Source organism: Ruditapes philippinarum, unplaced genomic scaffold (assembly GCF_026571515.1).
Source record: "Ruditapes philippinarum isolate M1 unplaced genomic scaffold, ASM2657151v2 ctg1448_1_1_1_1, whole genome shotgun sequence".
NCBI classification, from domain to species: Eukaryota; Metazoa; Mollusca; class Bivalvia; order Venerida; family Veneridae; genus Ruditapes; species Ruditapes philippinarum.
In genome coordinates, this window is record NW_026862677.1 from 1,529 (window position 1) to 18,275 (window position 16,747).

The following is a 16,747-nucleotide window of genomic DNA, read 5'->3' on the forward strand; positions in this document are numbered from 1 at the left end:
GTAGTGATATTCATGCTGGACTGACTAGATTCTGTCTGGACTGCAGTGATATTCATGCTGGACTGACTAGATTCTGTCTGGACTGCAGTTATATTCAGACTGGTCTGATTAGATTCTGTCTGGACTGCAGTGATATTCATGCTGGACTGACTAGATTCTGTCTGGACTGCAGTGATATTCAGGCCGGCCTGACTAGATTCTGTATGGCCTGCAGTGATATTAAGGCTATTCTGACTAGATTCTGTCTAGACTGCAGTGATATTCAGGTCGGCCTGGCTCTATACTGGTGGGAATGGCTAATCACATTTAGTTCCAGCAGGTTAAGGGTTAAATATCAACATTCTACAGAATGAATAACTGTCAACTAGAACTTTAATTTCTTCCTAAAAAGATAATATTTCCATTTTTACTTTTATAATATTACATTATCAAAATGGAATTTATCATTTTTCATCATAAACTTTCAATGATTCACTCATATTTTTGAGACCCCCCCCCCCCCCCCATTTTTTCAGAGGAAAGGGGGGGGGGGAATTTTACAGAGAAAGAAGGGAAAATATCACCAAATGTAATAAATTCTCACTTTTGGATAAAAATCCCCCCTGTCCCCGTGTTTTTCAAATTGTTGAATAGACACTGTCAAAATAACCCCATTCCTTTTGTCAATTCACAAACCTGAAGTATATCATTAAAATCAAATAAAATGATTGATGATTGATTTAGAAACATAAAATCTAGCAAATTTGATATCCAGAATAATATTGATGATTTCACAATTGATTTTGTTGTTGTTTATTTTCATTAACATATGGAAATTGTGAAATGTTTTTTTTACTTACCGCTACACCTATAACATTGACAATATCTGGTTGATCATAACACGTGGCATCACCTCCATTAAGAACCTGAAGTAAATGTAAATGGTTATCATAAACTTCTGTAATGTAAATGGTTATCATAAACTTCAGTTATGTAAATGGTTATCATAAACTTCGTTAAAGTAAATGGTTATCATAAACTTCGGTAATGTAAATGGTTATCATAAACTTCAGTTATGTAAATGGTTATCATAAACTTCAGTTATGTAAATGGTTATCATAAACTTCGTTAAAGTAAATGGTTATCATAAACTTCGGCAATGTAAATGGTTATCATAAACTTCGGTAATGTTAATGATTATCATAAACTTCAGTAATATAAATGGTTATCATAAACTTCAGTAATGTAAACGGTTATCACAAACTTCAGTAATGTAAATGGTTATCACAAACATCAGTAATGAAAATGGTTACCATAAACTTCAGTAATATAAATGGTTATCATAAACTTCAGTAACGTAAATGGTTATCATAAACTTCAGTAATGTAAATGGTTATCATAAACTTCTGTAATATAAATGGTTATCATAAACTTCAGTAATGTAAATGGTTATCATAAACTTCAGTAATGTAAATGATGGTTATCATACACAAACTAACCTAAAGAAATTTGTAAAATGTGAAAGCAATGATCTGATTTTGCTTCTTCAGAATTTTAGTTTTTATCAACATTTGAAAACACTGAGATGTTGGGCTCAAAAAGATTTTTCAAAACTTCTTGCAGAAGCATTTGAGCCCTGGGTTTTAGACATGGCTATTTTCAGTAGGATCTAACCCCACAGTAATGAGGGTCTCAATAGATAACTAAGTATTTTCAACAGGATTTGAACCCGCCACATTACGTAGTGATATACTAAATGAGATGTGAATATAATTATAACAATAATACTGGCACAAACCTGTGGTGGCTGCATTAGATACAGGAGATGTTTGCCATGAGGATATTTGCTACCTGTCTCGTACGGCCACAAAATCGTGATCTCAGATGATTCTACACTGCCTGGACCATTGTTGTAAATCTGGTGTAAAACAAGCAAATTCGTTGAATTTATATCTCCCACCGAGTACTGGTTATTACTAATACAACAACTGAAGACATAAGGCTTTATTAATATATTTATCATGGCATAAACAGTAATATTCTTTAAACTTGATAAATATTCAGGGCAATAACAGAGCCATAACACTGTGTTAAATAGTAATATCTGGAAATGCCAATGAGATGTATGCATACTGCATAACTAATCAAGGGCCATAAATCTTAGTAATAAGTGTCTGACCGGAACAAGGCGACTTTATGCACATCTCCTCTTCGTATCCCATAAAGTTTCATTGAATTCCAGCCAGTAGTTACAGAGAAGTAGCACGGAAACGACTATTGCTTTGGTTGTATACTGCATAAGTTATCAAGGGCCATAACTCTAAGTTAAAATGTCTGACCAGAACAAGGCGACGATATGCCCATCTCCTCTTGGTATTGAAGGTTCCAATAAAGTTTCATTGAATTCCAGCCAGTAGTTGCAGAGAAGTAGCGCAGAAACAAATATTTTTCTATATGCATACTGAATAACAACTAATCAAGGGCCATAGCTCTGAGTTAAAATGTCTGACCCCAACAAGGCAATGATATGCGCATCTTCTCTTGGTATTGAAGGTTCCCATAAAGTTTTGTTGAATTCCAGCCAGTAGTTGCAGAGAAGTAGCACGGAAATGATTTTTGCTCTATATGCATACTGCAAAATTAACTAATCAAGAGCCATAACTCTGAGTTAAAGTGTCTGACCCGAACAAGGTGACAATAATGCGCATCTCCTCTTGGTATTGAAGGTTCCCATAAAGTTTTGTTGAATTCCAGCCAGTAGTTGCAGAGAAGTAGCGCGGAAATGATTTTTGCTCTATATGCATACTGCATAACTAATCAAGAGCCATAACTCTAAGTTAAAGTGACTGACCGGAACAAGGTGACGATATGCGCATCTCCTTTTGGTATTGAAGGTTCCCATAAAGTTTCGTTGAATTCCAGCCAGTAGTTGCAGAGAAGTAGCGCGGAAATGATTTTTGCTCTATATGCATACTGCATAACTAATCAAGGGCCATAACTCTAAGTTAAAATGTCTGACCCCAACAAGGCAATGATATGCGCATCTTCTCTTGGTATTGAAGGTTCCCATAAAGTTTTGTCGAATTCCAGCCAGTAGTTGCAGAGAAGTAGCATGGAAACGATTTTTGCTCTATATGCATACTGCATAACTAATCAAGGGCCATAACTCTAAGTAAAAGTGACTGACCGGAACAAGGTGACGATATGCGCATCTCCTTTTGGTATTGAAGGTTCCCATAAAGTTTCGTTGAATTCCAGCCAGTAGTTGCAGAGAAGTAGCGCGGAAATGATTTTTGCTCTATATGCATACTGCATAACTAATCAAGGGCCATAACTCTAAGTTAAAATGTCTGACCCCAACATGGCAATGATATGCGCATCTTCTCTTGGTATTGAAGGTTCCCATAAAGTTTTGTTGAATTCCAGCCAGTAGTTGCAGAGAAGTAGCACGGAAACGATTTTTGCTCTATATGCATACTGCAAAATTAACTAATCAAGAGCCATAACTCTGAGTTAAAGTGTCTGACCCCAACAAGGCAATGATATGCGCATCTTCTCTTGGTATTGAAGGTTCCCATAAAGTTTTGTCGAATTCCAGCCAGTAGTTGCAGAGAAGTAGCACGGAAATGATTTTTGCTCTATATGCATACTGCATAACTAATCAAGGGCCATAACTCTAAGTTAAAGTGACTGACCGGAACAAGGTGACGATATGCGCATCTCCTTTTGGTATTGAAGGTTCCCATAAAGTTTCGTTGAATTCCAGCCAGTAGTTGCAGAGAAGTAGCGCGGAAATGATTTTTGCTCTATATGCATACTGCATAACTAATCAAGGGCCATAACTCTAAGTTAAAATGTCTGACCCCAACAAGGCAATGATATGCGCATCTTCTCTTGGTATTGAAGGTTCCCATAAAGTTTTGTTGAATTCCAGCCAGTAGTTGCAGAGAAGTAGCGCGGAAACGATTTTTGCTCTATATGCATACTGCATAACAAATCAAGAGCCATAACTCTGCGTTAAAGTGACTGACCGGAACAAGGTGACGATATGCGCATCTCCTTTTGGTATTGAAGGTTCCCATAAAGTTTCGTTGAATTCCAGCCAGTAGTTGCAGAGAAGTAGCGCAGAAATGATTTTTGCTCTATATGCATACTGCATAACTAATCAAGGGCCATAACTCTAAGTTAAAATGTCTGACCCCAACAAGGCAATGATATGCGCATCTTCTCTTGGTATTGAAGGTTCCCATAAAGTTTTGTCGAATTCCAGCCAGTAGTTGCAGAGAAGTAGCATGGAAACGATTTTTGCTCTATATGCATACTGCATAACTAATCAAGGGCCATAACTCTAAGTTAAAGTGACTGACCGGAACAAGGTGACGATATGCGCATCTCCTTTTGGTATTGAAGGTTCCCATAAAGTTTCGTTGAATTCCAGCCAGTAGTTGCAGAGAAGTAGCGCGGAAATGATTTTTGCTCTATATGCATACTGCATAACTAATTAAGGGCCATAACTCTAAGTTAAAATGTCTGACCCCAACAAGGCAATGAAATGCGCATCTTCTCTTGGTATTGAAGGTTCCCATAAAGTTTTGTTGAATTCCAGCCAGTAGTTGCAGAGAAGTAGCACAGAAACGATTTTTGCTCTATATGCATACTGCAAAATTAACTAATCAAGAGCCATAACTCTGAGTTAAAGTGTCTGACCCAAACAAGGTGACAATAATGCGCATCTCCTCTTGGTATTGAAGGTTTCCATAAAGTTTTGTTGAATTCCAGCCAGTAGTTGCAGAGAAGTAGCGCAGAAATGATTTTTGCTCTATATGCATACTGCAAAATAACTAATCAAGGGCCATAACTCTAAGTTAAAGTGACTGACCGGAACAAGGTGACGATATGCGCATCTCCTTTTGGTATTGAAGGTTCCCATAAAGTTTCGTTGAATTCCAGCCAGTAGTTGCAGAGAAGTAGCGCGGAAATGATTTTTGCTCTATATGCATACTGCATAACTAATCAAGGGCCATAACTCTAAGTTAAAGTGTCTGACCGGAACAAGGCGACGATGTGCACATCTCCTCTTGATATTGATGATTCCCATAAAGTTTCGTTGAATTCCAGCTAGTAGTTGCAGAGAACTAGTCCGGAAATGAAATTCAGACGGACGGATGGACAGACGGACGGAAGTTAGCTCATATACCTAAAATGTTTGTGCGGACGTACCGACGGACGGACAACGCCAAAACTATTTCCCCCTCCTGAGTCTATCGGCGGGGGATAATAAACAACAGCAACATAATTGTGTGGGTGTATAATAACTAAACAAAATGCATTGTAATTTCCAGTTTTGACCTTTACTGACCAACAGGATTCGACCTTAACTGACCAACAGTCATACATTAAACAACAAAAACAATGTAATGTCAGAATTTGACATTAACAACAGCATTTTAATAATACACCACTGAGGGCCCCTATAGCAGTAAGAAGTATACAGTAAAAACTTTGAAAACCGGAATCCTCTGAAAACCAGAATCCTCTATAAACGTGACTTTTGGTCAAGTCTGGACAGGGTCCAGTTTTCAGAGTTATTACAGTTTATCCAAGGAGGTCAACTTCATGTAAAATATCAAAAATGCTTACTTTATATATACATAGTTCACAGATTTAAATTGATTTAATAAATATGGTTCACAGAATTAACTTACTGTATAAGTATGGTTCACAGATTTTCCAATCATAAACTCATTTTTGATAGCACTTTCTCCCCGGACATCGCCCGAGTACAAGATGGCACTGTCAGGTTCAGCAATTCTGTAACAAAAAGTTTAATACATCATAATGTATTCATTTTCTATACAGTGACTTAATATATTAAAATACAGAATAATAGTCACTGCCACAGTGTGTGGTTGGATTGAAATTACAAATAGGATTTGAGGAATCATTAGCAATCAATCTAGATTTTTGTACTGTCAGCTAAATAAATCCTGGACTTCAATTTGTTGTGTCTGTATACAACATGACAAAATTTGCAGATCTCATAAAGATCGTGTTAAGTTCTCAGAATCCAGAATTTGAGCAAAAAAGGTTTAACAGTATGCTCACTTACCCAAACACTTGTAAATCAGCATTTACATAAACTACTATAGGTATTACAACTTTGTCAGCAGCTGGTGTTACTTCAACACTCGTTCTGAAAACAAAAAAAATAATAAAAAAAGAATTTATTACTTTCATGACGTTGTTTGTTATACAATGTACATGTTACATAACCATTAAATATATAGAGGATATTGAATGAGTGTAGATTTAATACTAAATTTATTGAATGAGTTGAATGAAACCATATTATAACTTTAGTATTAAATGTGCATGAATATAAGATTCTGTTTATCACATGTTCAAATTTTGAATATGTGATAAACAGAATCTTATATTGTAGTGTTACATTTCATGAAGTAACTACATTCAATAACCAAGCATAAAACATCAAAACAATGTCATTAATTTCAATATTTAAATGATGTAATAAAAAGTAGCGCATTTTGTTGTCTTAGTTATTACAATTTTTTTTTAAATTCACTTAAGATCAGGTTAAATGATACATACACATGAGCAAATGGCCAACAATAATATAAACATTCCATGAAAATTAATTTTACCAATCAATCATATATTCAACAGGAAAACAAATGGTTGAAAATACTGATGAATTTGCAATACATATTAAAAACTCTATTACAGATTAACGATAAAATATTCAAAGGCTGTTTCTGGACAAATTTTTGTAGCCAATTACCCGAAGCAAATTTACAGGATTGAGTAAAAACGTAGAATGCTTACGTATTGACCCATGCGGTCAGCTGAATGGACCTTACAGTTGCTATAGCTTTCCTGTCAACTTGGAAAAGTAATGCGAACACAGTTACTGCTCCTGCCTTTAATGGATTCCCATTGTCTTTGCTTCCAATACTCTGACACTTGATTAAAGTGTCATTGTAAACATCACAGCCTATGTCTTTCTGTTAAATAGAAAATTAAATCATTGTTTCACATAAGTTTATGATATAATTTCAATCGGCTATAAAATTTGTATTTTTAAGCTTTTTACGAAAATGGAAACATTCTGAAATTGTCATTATTTACAAAATATGGTTTGATATGGTACCTATCCTGTAACTTCCATTACTACTCCTTTGCATGTTAAGTTTGTGCTATATATTTAATTTCACTTGACAATCTTCCAGCAACATTATGATTTTGTATTTTAAAGGAACTCCACTGAGGTTCAAAAGCATAAAATTTTAATTTCTTATATAGACCAGCTGGCAACTGCGGCACTTAAAACAGAAAAATCCACAACAAATAATAATAAAATTTACTGAAAAAAAAATAAATAGAAAATCATATTTTTGTGCTATTCTTAGTCTGATTTAAGTGATCAGTGTTCCAACCCTTTTTAATTTTGGGTGGTTTTTCACAATGTAAATAATCATTACGGAAAAAGAGAGTGAACAAATTATCTGAAATTTTGCACACAAGATGGTCTAGATCTGTTTCAAATGGAACATTAATCTCGAACAATTTCTAACATTAATCCCTAACAATTATTTCTAGTCCAGTCATCTTGAAAAAACAGTGGAGTCCCTTTAAGGTCTTGTTTTAGCAGCTGTGAGTCAAGTGGTATCATTTACTATGACTTTTGTGGAATGATATTTTGTCGCCTTAATGCAATCATGGTATAAGTCCTTCTAAATTTTATAGCCGTTAATCAGTAATTGCACTTAAGGTGATGATTATTATAAGGTTTAATAAACTTACGGGGTCGGACTGCTGCCAGGTAAGACTCTTTGGTCTAGACAGGTAAAACTCGGTCTGGTACGCAATCTCCCCCATGTTTTCTATATCCACTTCTACACGAACAATATCGGATCTCCCAATCTCTAAAACTAGTTTGCCATCTTCATCTCTAATGAATTATATAAATAATAAGTAAAATTATGAACATCAAAAAACAATTTTATTACATTAACACAAAATATTATCACCCTTATTCTTTTCCAGTATTTACCTGGCAGGAAATGAGTAATGATTAATCTTATACTTATGCAATCCCCTTGTTGCGGAGGGGTTGTCTTTAATGGTTGAGGCATCAGAAATGTAGCCACCTATTATCTCTGTGTGAACTTAAGAGGCAACTAAATGGCACTGAATAACTGGAGTCCAAGCATCTGCAAGCTCCATCAGGTGGGGTGGTTCTGATCCCTGGTGTTGCTTTGAAGATTGTAACACCCAGGGTTAGCCAAAATCATCTTTCCTGTTTCAGCGCCATATGACCTACACTAAATTGGTGTGTTGTAAAAACAAACAATCAAATAAAAGTTATTCAATAGTTTATTGATGACATTTTTCAACCTGTCAAGCGATATCCAACAAACTTGTGCTGGATAATCCAGATCATTACTAGCAAATTCATTATCTGTACACACATATTCAGCAGATATAATTATATTTTCTTTATAAGCAATCACCATGAATCTTAACTATATTCTTACTATATGTAAAACACTTACTTTCTCAGTTTGGGTGATACTTTCATTTGTAAATTACTGTTGCAAATTTGGTCATCGCCACATTTTTTGAGAAACTCCACCTATAATTAACAGAAAACAACCGTTCAGAATTATATAAAGAGATATTTTCCAATCAATAGGCCTCCTGCTTTTCCATATCATATGTGCTTGCATAACAAACGTTGACAGGTAGGTTTTTTGCTTCAATTTTACATTTCTCATTACAAACAGGTATGACTGTAAAATATTTCTTACCTGGGTCATAACCATTTGATTTTCGACAGAATTTATTCCTGCATCAAGTATTGGGAATTCATTGATATCCGGGAGCGTATCTGGAGATGATGCCACTGGGGGATCTTTCTCTGGTAGTGCAAAGTTGATGCCAAATTCAATGGCCGACCATACGTCAATTATAGGAGTCTAGAATGAAGAAATCATGATATAAATGTTGTAATATACAACAAAGATTCCAAATGGACTTAACATGCAATAATGACATTAAATATGATGTTAATAATGGATCCTGTTTATTATGTTTATCCTTTACCAATTAAATACAGTTACTAATTCGTCACATTAGTGCAGATAACTGGTAAACTCTTCTTAAACTTAATAGAAATTAACCCACTACTGCACTAATTGGACAATTTCATGGTTTCTATCTTTTACATACATCTTATAATCCCAATACGCAAGTCCATCTCCATGTGATATTTTCATTTGAATAACTTTTAATGCCTTGTAAGAATTCAAAAAAAAGCTTTAAAATTGTCATTCAGTAAAGGTATAAAATGGTCATTAATCATCAAATTTGTACCCAAAACGACCACTTTTTTAACTGCTATTTTTATTAGATCCATTACAGAGCTCTACATACACTTTGAATGGTAAAGCTTAAACTTTTATGATGGACCCTGTCACACACTCCCTAAGTAATGAAATTAATATATCAATAAATACAAACCTTTAAATAAGCTGTATGAGAAATACAAGCAAATGTAGCGTCAGGATCGTCTGCTGATAGGCCCGTCGTTCTTTGTTTATAGAGTGTAAATGTATTCTTTACTTCCTGCGTCTTATTGCCGTCTTTCATAAACTCGACTCGTGGACTGAGTTTGCCTGGTTCAGCTATGATGGTGTATATAATATCAACAGGAGCATCGAATCTGAAACATATGTAATAGATATCATTTTATTTATATTCTTTGCTGGTCATATTACATTTTACACCTTTTACAAGAAGACTTAAACACCTGGAAGAAGGAAAGATTTCCTTATAAAATGGCTGTGTATATACATTGCAAGGAATAGAAACAAGTACTTCTTTTTAAGCACAAATGATTTGACAATCCTGATAGGGTAATAATTCTCAGCCCAGTATAATATGTTTGTTATATCAAAATAAAGCAGGCCTGTACAGTCAAAATGACCTTTAAAGTATTTGAGTAGGCAACAGATATTCTATAAGCTAATTTTGATGCTTGTTTGTTTTTTTTCTGTTTTTTTTCTTTGATTTTAACATATATTTGGTCATAACTTCGTGGTCAGTCCACCTCAATGACTGGGTATCTAGTAATGACCAATTTCTCCAAAAGTGACTGACTATTAATCTCACAAGGTTTCTTAATCAGGGCTGTGAGACAAAAGACAATAAGACTCTTGTGTGTCTTGGATCAACAGATGTTATCCAGAACTCCGCAAATGTGGGTTATTCCATGCTGATCCCCGTGTTCACAAAGAAAAGATCAGGATCAGGATCAGATGATCCTGATTTTATTTTCATTGTTTTATACAACTAAAATTGATGGTATTATGCTAGAAGTAAATGGTACATATTCGGAATAAAAATAATTGCTTACTTGCAAAGAAACCAACCTATTTTGGGGAAAAATCAGCAAATAACAAAACAAATACAAAAATAATCGAATCAAAATAAGGATCAATTTCAGGATCAAGATCAAAATTTGGATCAACTGTAAAATGCCCATATCTTGTAAAAATAAGAATAAATTCATTCTAAAATTTCATAAGCATGCTATCTCAAGTCCAGTTTTATTAAGTTAATACTGAATATTCAATCTATGAGGATAAATAATGGAGAATATTTGAGTTTTTAAATTTGATCCTAATCTTGATCCTGATCCTTAAATCTTTAAAAAAAATTTGTCATTCTACTGAGCTTCATGGTGCACTACCGGTAACAATAGATTAGTCTACCTATTGCTCTTAATTTCAAAGCAAAAATTTGTTTGCACCGACGGATTAGCTGGGAAAAACCCAAAATATACTGGAGTAAGTCTATTGTCATAGAGAAACTTTTTGAGGATCAAATTAGTTGACCTTGAAGTACATTGTACATACCCTATGTTCTTTCTATCAATTTAAGCAGACAGACTAAAATATAATCCAAGAATAGTTTACCTCTCTACCGGTTCAGCCGTGTACCGGAGACATAGTTTCACTTCTACGCAATACACTTTTTTGCCGTCATGTTCACATGTTTTCTGATCATCAGTGCTCATGTTAAGCTTGTTCGGGCTCACGTTAACTTTCGAGTGGAGCATGATTATAGGTCTTGTTCTCAGTAAAGCCACCTGCATCAAAGTAAAAACATATGTATTTACATACATGTACATGTATTTACAAACATTTACATATATATATACATAAAAAAAATCTGATTGAGGCTTTAAGTAATACCACACACAGAAAAAGTTTTTTTTTGCAGATTTAATAGCTTAACTGTGGATTAAGACCTCAGGTGCCCTTCTATTCATCATTCCAGACATTAGCTGGCACTCAATCAAAACTTTACAAAAGCTAGCTGTTTATAAGCTTCCTCACTTGAAAGATTCTCAAGTCCCATGTGGGACTTGAACTTAAAACGGAATAAACTTTATAACTATACCTTTGTAACCAAAGGGAAGTAACAATTACACAATTTCATCAAAGTGAGGTAATGTGCAGTAACAATTACACAGTGTCTCATCAAAGGGAGGAAATAATCTCTGTAAACATATTTGACTAACCTTGTTTTGTATGTAGCTGCCTACAAGGAGATCAGGGTAGTCATTATTGTCAAGATCCATGCCTCCAGACAGAGAATAACCAAATGTATTCCATCCAGTAGTGTCTGACAAATCACCAGCATAGATTCTCTGAAATATATAGAGAGAAAATAAATATCAATAAACCCTGGTCTGTCTATTTACCCCAAGACACCCCTAGACTACTCCAAGATACCACAAGACCACCCTAAGACACTTTGACTGACATATCATTTTTTTATACAGTCTTAATTTTACTTTGTTTACAGGAGGTAACTATGCGAGTTCACATGTACACATTGAATTATCTCCCTTTCCCTGTATTTTTTTAATGTAAGATTTTTAATATATTCTTTTTGTGCAAAATAGTTAACAACAATGTAATAACACCAAGATTGCGAGAATTTGGTGTAGTGCAAGTTCAAATCTACGACATTGTCATTTCATGAGTGACATATTTTTGATGCCTGATTATTAAATCGATCATATTCTGTTTCATGATATATATTTTTTTTATTTCACCTGTCCCACATTTCGTTAGATTAACACAGTCTTATTGTTTCAGTAAAATGTATTCAATTCAAAATATTTTTCTCTATAAAGAGCGTATATTTTAAATATTTTAGTGATGGAAAAAGCCCATACATAATTGACAATATTTGATGGATTGAATAGTAACAAGATGACAGGTAAATAATCAGTTGTCATGATAATATAATGTAACTTTCCCAATTTACACAATATATAAGTTATTTGGGGTAGTCCTGGGACAAAAAATGTGTATATTTCTGTCCCAGAGTAGTCTTGGGGTGTCCTGGGTTATCTTGGGGTGTCTTGGGGTTATTTACCCCAAGACTGACCAAATAAACCCAAATTAGATTTTATGAACAAAAGACACAATCACTTTTAGGCAATTTTCAAACTTTAATTTCAGAGGAAATCATAAGTACCCTGTCCTGCATCATTTAAGGCTGAGACAGTGTTCTGGGTAAAATAAAATTACATTTATCATCTTTCAAATGGCTTTAATTACATTTAATAAATAGAGGATATTTAAGTTTTTGCAATAAATACAGAATCTATCTTTGGATGAAAATAAATATTTCATAAGCGGTGGGAGCCACAAGTGAAATATGATAATTTTCATATCACAACTTCACAAGGTGAAAGTAAATCCTGTATTTTCAGGAAAAATTGAATTTTATGTTTCAAAATATAACACACATTTTTCTCTTTTTTGACATTTTAATTTAAAAGACTTGCCCTTAAATTTTATATTTTGGCTGAATTTATAAACAAATTTAGTCTGGCAAGACACTAATGAAAATACCGAAAATATGCTTCACTGCAGTGAAAAAAGATAGTTTATAGTGAAAATACAGAAAATGAAAACATGCATTTTATTTCATCAATATTTCATTTGTAAGTATATAAAAGAGCAATATCTTTTACAAAACTCAAGAATATGTAACACCGTTATTGATATCTTAAGTCCAAAGCAATTGATACTTTTAAATCATACCTGAGAATAAGCTTCCTTGACCCCATCAGCAGATCCATGAAATATATACACAGCACCACGCCCTTCATATGGAGCACCAACAGCAAAATCTGATAAAACAAAGACATACATAAATTTTCATTAGAAATCTATTTTCATTTTACTACTGTAAAGAAATATTATCTTATAAATTCAAATTTTCAATTTCAATGGCAGTTATTTTTTTGTTTACAAATTTGCAATTAAAGGTTAAATGAAAATATCTTAAGTTTCAATGTGGTGGAGTGGTGGAGTGATGGACTGGTGTTGGTAGTTTTCACTCCGGACCATTGCAGTAAGCCACATTGAATTTACCAGAGCACAGTTCAGCCACCGCATCATTCCCGGGCAGGCTGTCAAGCAGTTTACCAGTACTAGTTGCCTTCACTTTCGCAAGGAACTGAAACTTCTGTACATGTCAGATCAGAGGTACAGTGCGAATGACCGTAGAAAAGATTCCATGATCAATCACAACGGATGTGACCTGCACTGTCTGGGAATCGAACCCGGGTCACCCGATTTACAGTCCAAAGCCTTACCTATTGAGCTAAACGGACGGCTTCAATGTGGTGGAAATCCCTTTGATAGTTCAAAATAGAGCATTAAGAAATGCTTCCGGCAAGGGTGCAGGGATATAGAGTATGACTGAAGACATTTCGGAAGTCAACGAAATGTCCTGAACAGTATTGTTTACCTCAAGAGATTTGGTAACTCAAGTGACCTCAATCACTACAGTGTGTGTAAATTGAACTATAGTTTATCTTAAAAATTATTTGATACTGTAAATCCTAAGAAATTCTTGTTATGGCTCTGTGCAATATGACTTAAGTTCAGATCTACTTATTTCTTTTGTGTAGATCTGATGACCAACGTATATGTTTCACCTTCTTTTTAATTCGGATTTCCAGAGAAAGCTATTTTTAGCCATGCAATCAAGCTGTTTTTGTTTTTTTTCAGACAGGCATTAGAAGAAGTATCAAAATACTAGAGTTAAACAAATTGTTGATTTTTCTTTAGAAAACAATGTTTGGAGTAATTTTCATAAATTATCTTAAAAAAAGTCAATTTTTAATGGGCAAGATTGTTTTGCCAGACGGTCTGTCTGCTATATGGACATCATTTTTGTTCACGAAATCATGATAATTACCTACTCAGTATTGGTTTTCAAAGGGTTAAAACAAGAACTCACATTGCTTTCAAAATAATGAAAGCTCACAATGATTGGTTGTTTGAAAGACCACGAGATGACTACCTATGGGTGGAAGTCAGATCCTAATGCGTAGCCTTATTTAGGAGCTGATTGAAATCAGATTGGGCTCTATGTTACTTGTTACTGATATCTAAACCAGTTAAAAGTTTACACAAAGATTTATTTAGATATACAAACACGGCCCAATATAAATTGTTTACCTCCAAAATTGTCTCTGTTCAGATCGCCAGCATTTGCTAAACTGAATCCAAATCTAGCATGTAAACACAGCAAGGAATCACACTCGTCCTGACTCATACTTCGCCCCTTAATAACCTGCTTCTTGGTAAAACTGGTAATCTGAAAACAGTCAAAATGTCACATTGTAAAGGTATTAAACTACATTAAAATCTGATATGTTTTCTAATGAAAAATATGCGGCCTGACCTGGAATAAATTGATAGTCTGGAAATGGTGAATGTGTCACATTGTAAGGGTATTTTGTCATTTTGAATCGTGTTAAGTTTTTTGATAAAAAAATATTCAGCCTGAATGTGAATCAAAACTTCTTGGCAGTCTCGAAATAGTCAATATGTCACATTAAAAGGGTATTAAAAGAGAATTAACTTTTTTCCACCTGCAAACTTTTGTGAGTTAAAGAATTTCTAACTCACAAAACCCAAACAGAATTTGCATTTTTTTAACATAGTATTTACCAATATACTAAATGATGCTTATGCGTATCTTTGTTTATTAAGCTATTATTGCTATTTCGCATAAATTGCCTTCAGAGATGACTTTTCTGTTACAATTTCATTTCATTTTACAAAGTTATATCAATTTATGTTCCTTAACTATCTGCTTCACAATTAAAACTTTGAGAGTGTAAAGAGAAAGTTACTGCATTTTTCTTCTTTTGACTCACATTTTGTTAGTTTGCAAGTGCTAAATTCTAGCCTTGTGACATGATGAAATATACACAACAAAGTGGCTGCAAAAAAAAAGCTAAATATGTTACTTACCATGTCTCCATTTCCTATGTAAACATACACAGCTCCGCCCATTCTGATGCTGTCCTTTTCTTTCTCGTAGTAAAATGGACATCCAACTACCAAATCATCGTATCTGTTTAATATTGATATAAAATGTCCTTTATTCTTCAACGAGAGTAGTTTTTATGCCATATCAAATAAATATCAGATTTAAATGACATTTTCTTTATCGAAATCAAATGTTAAATTCCTATCCGTAGTGAATATTTTCATAAGCCCCTTTGGATGATACGTTAATGAAGAATTAAACAGCCAGTATTTTTTTATGTAAAATTTACTAATGAAATATCATTGATAAAAATGTAAGATAAAAATTATTGATAAAATCTATAAATAAACAAGATATGTTTGTAAAACATGTATGCCCCCTATCAGCAGCCAATTATTCATGTGATAAGGTAATTATGCATGACTTCTGACCCAGTGATCAAACAATTAATAAGGGTTATCAAGTATCTACTGGTCATGACCTTGACCTTTGACCCCTTGACCCAAAACTCAATAGGGGTCATCTGCTGGTCAAGACAAATCATCATACAAAGTTTGAAGTTCCTAGGCCTAAGCGTTTTTACTTAATTGATCAGAAACCGTTTTTACTTACAAGGTCAATGTGACCTTGACCCTTTGACCCCCAAAATCAAATAGGGGTCATTTGCTGGTCATGACTAATCACCATGCCAAGTTTGAAGTTCCTAGGCCTAAGGGTTGTTTTATTATTGATTGAATCCGAAACCGTTTTAAACATACAAGGTCAATGTGACCTTGACCTTTGACCCAAAAATCAATAGGGGTCATCTGCTGATTCATGACCAATCATTATGCCAAGTTTGAAGTTCCTAGGCCCAAGTGTTCTTTAGTTATTGATCAGAAACCGTTTTTTACTTACAAGGTCAATGGGACCTTGACCTTTGACCCCTTGATCCCAAAATCGAAAAGGGTAATCTGCTGGTCATTGAAAAATCACCATACCAAGTTTGAAGTTCCTAGGCCTAAGCGTTCTTTAAGTTATTGATCAGAAAACCGTTTTTTACTTACAAGGTCGATGTGACCTTGACCTTTGACCCCTTGACCCAAAACTCAATAGGGGTCATCTGCTGGTCACCACAATCATCATACAAAGTTTGAAGTTCCTAGGCCTAAGCGTTTTTAGTTAATTGATCAGAAAACGTTTTAAACCTACAAGGTCAATGTTACATGACCTTGACCCCTTGACCTAAAAACAATAGGTCATCTGCTGGTCATGACCAATCACCATACCAAGTTTGAAGTTCCTTTAGGCCTAAGGGTTCTTAAGTTATTGATCGGAAAGCATTTTTACCTACAAGGTCAATGTGAACCTTTTTCCCTTTGACCCCTTAACCCCC

The 16,747-nt window shown here is 34.4% G+C and overlaps 1 protein-coding gene across 1 annotated transcript in view; it reads right to left on the reverse strand.

Moving 5' to 3' along the window:
- Window positions 1-839: 839 nt before the first annotated feature.
- The window catches only part of LOC132719852 (integrin alpha-PS1-like), a gene marked incomplete at its 3' end in the record, with an annotated part of 61,815 nt that continues 45,907 nt past the window's right edge, over window positions 840-16,747 (reverse strand). The window contains 14 exon segments of the mRNA XM_060703785.1: window positions 840-905; window positions 1,778-1,897; window positions 5,685-5,790; window positions 6,089-6,172; window positions 6,823-7,001; window positions 7,801-7,948; window positions 8,553-8,632; window positions 8,808-8,975; window positions 9,520-9,721; window positions 10,977-11,149; window positions 11,585-11,713; window positions 13,125-13,213; window positions 14,553-14,691; window positions 15,354-15,456. Coding sequence (XP_060559768.1) covers window positions 840-905; window positions 1,778-1,897; window positions 5,685-5,790; window positions 6,089-6,172; window positions 6,823-7,001; window positions 7,801-7,948; window positions 8,553-8,632; window positions 8,808-8,975; window positions 9,520-9,721; window positions 10,977-11,149; window positions 11,585-11,713; window positions 13,125-13,213; window positions 14,553-14,691; window positions 15,354-15,456 — 1,786 coding nt within the window.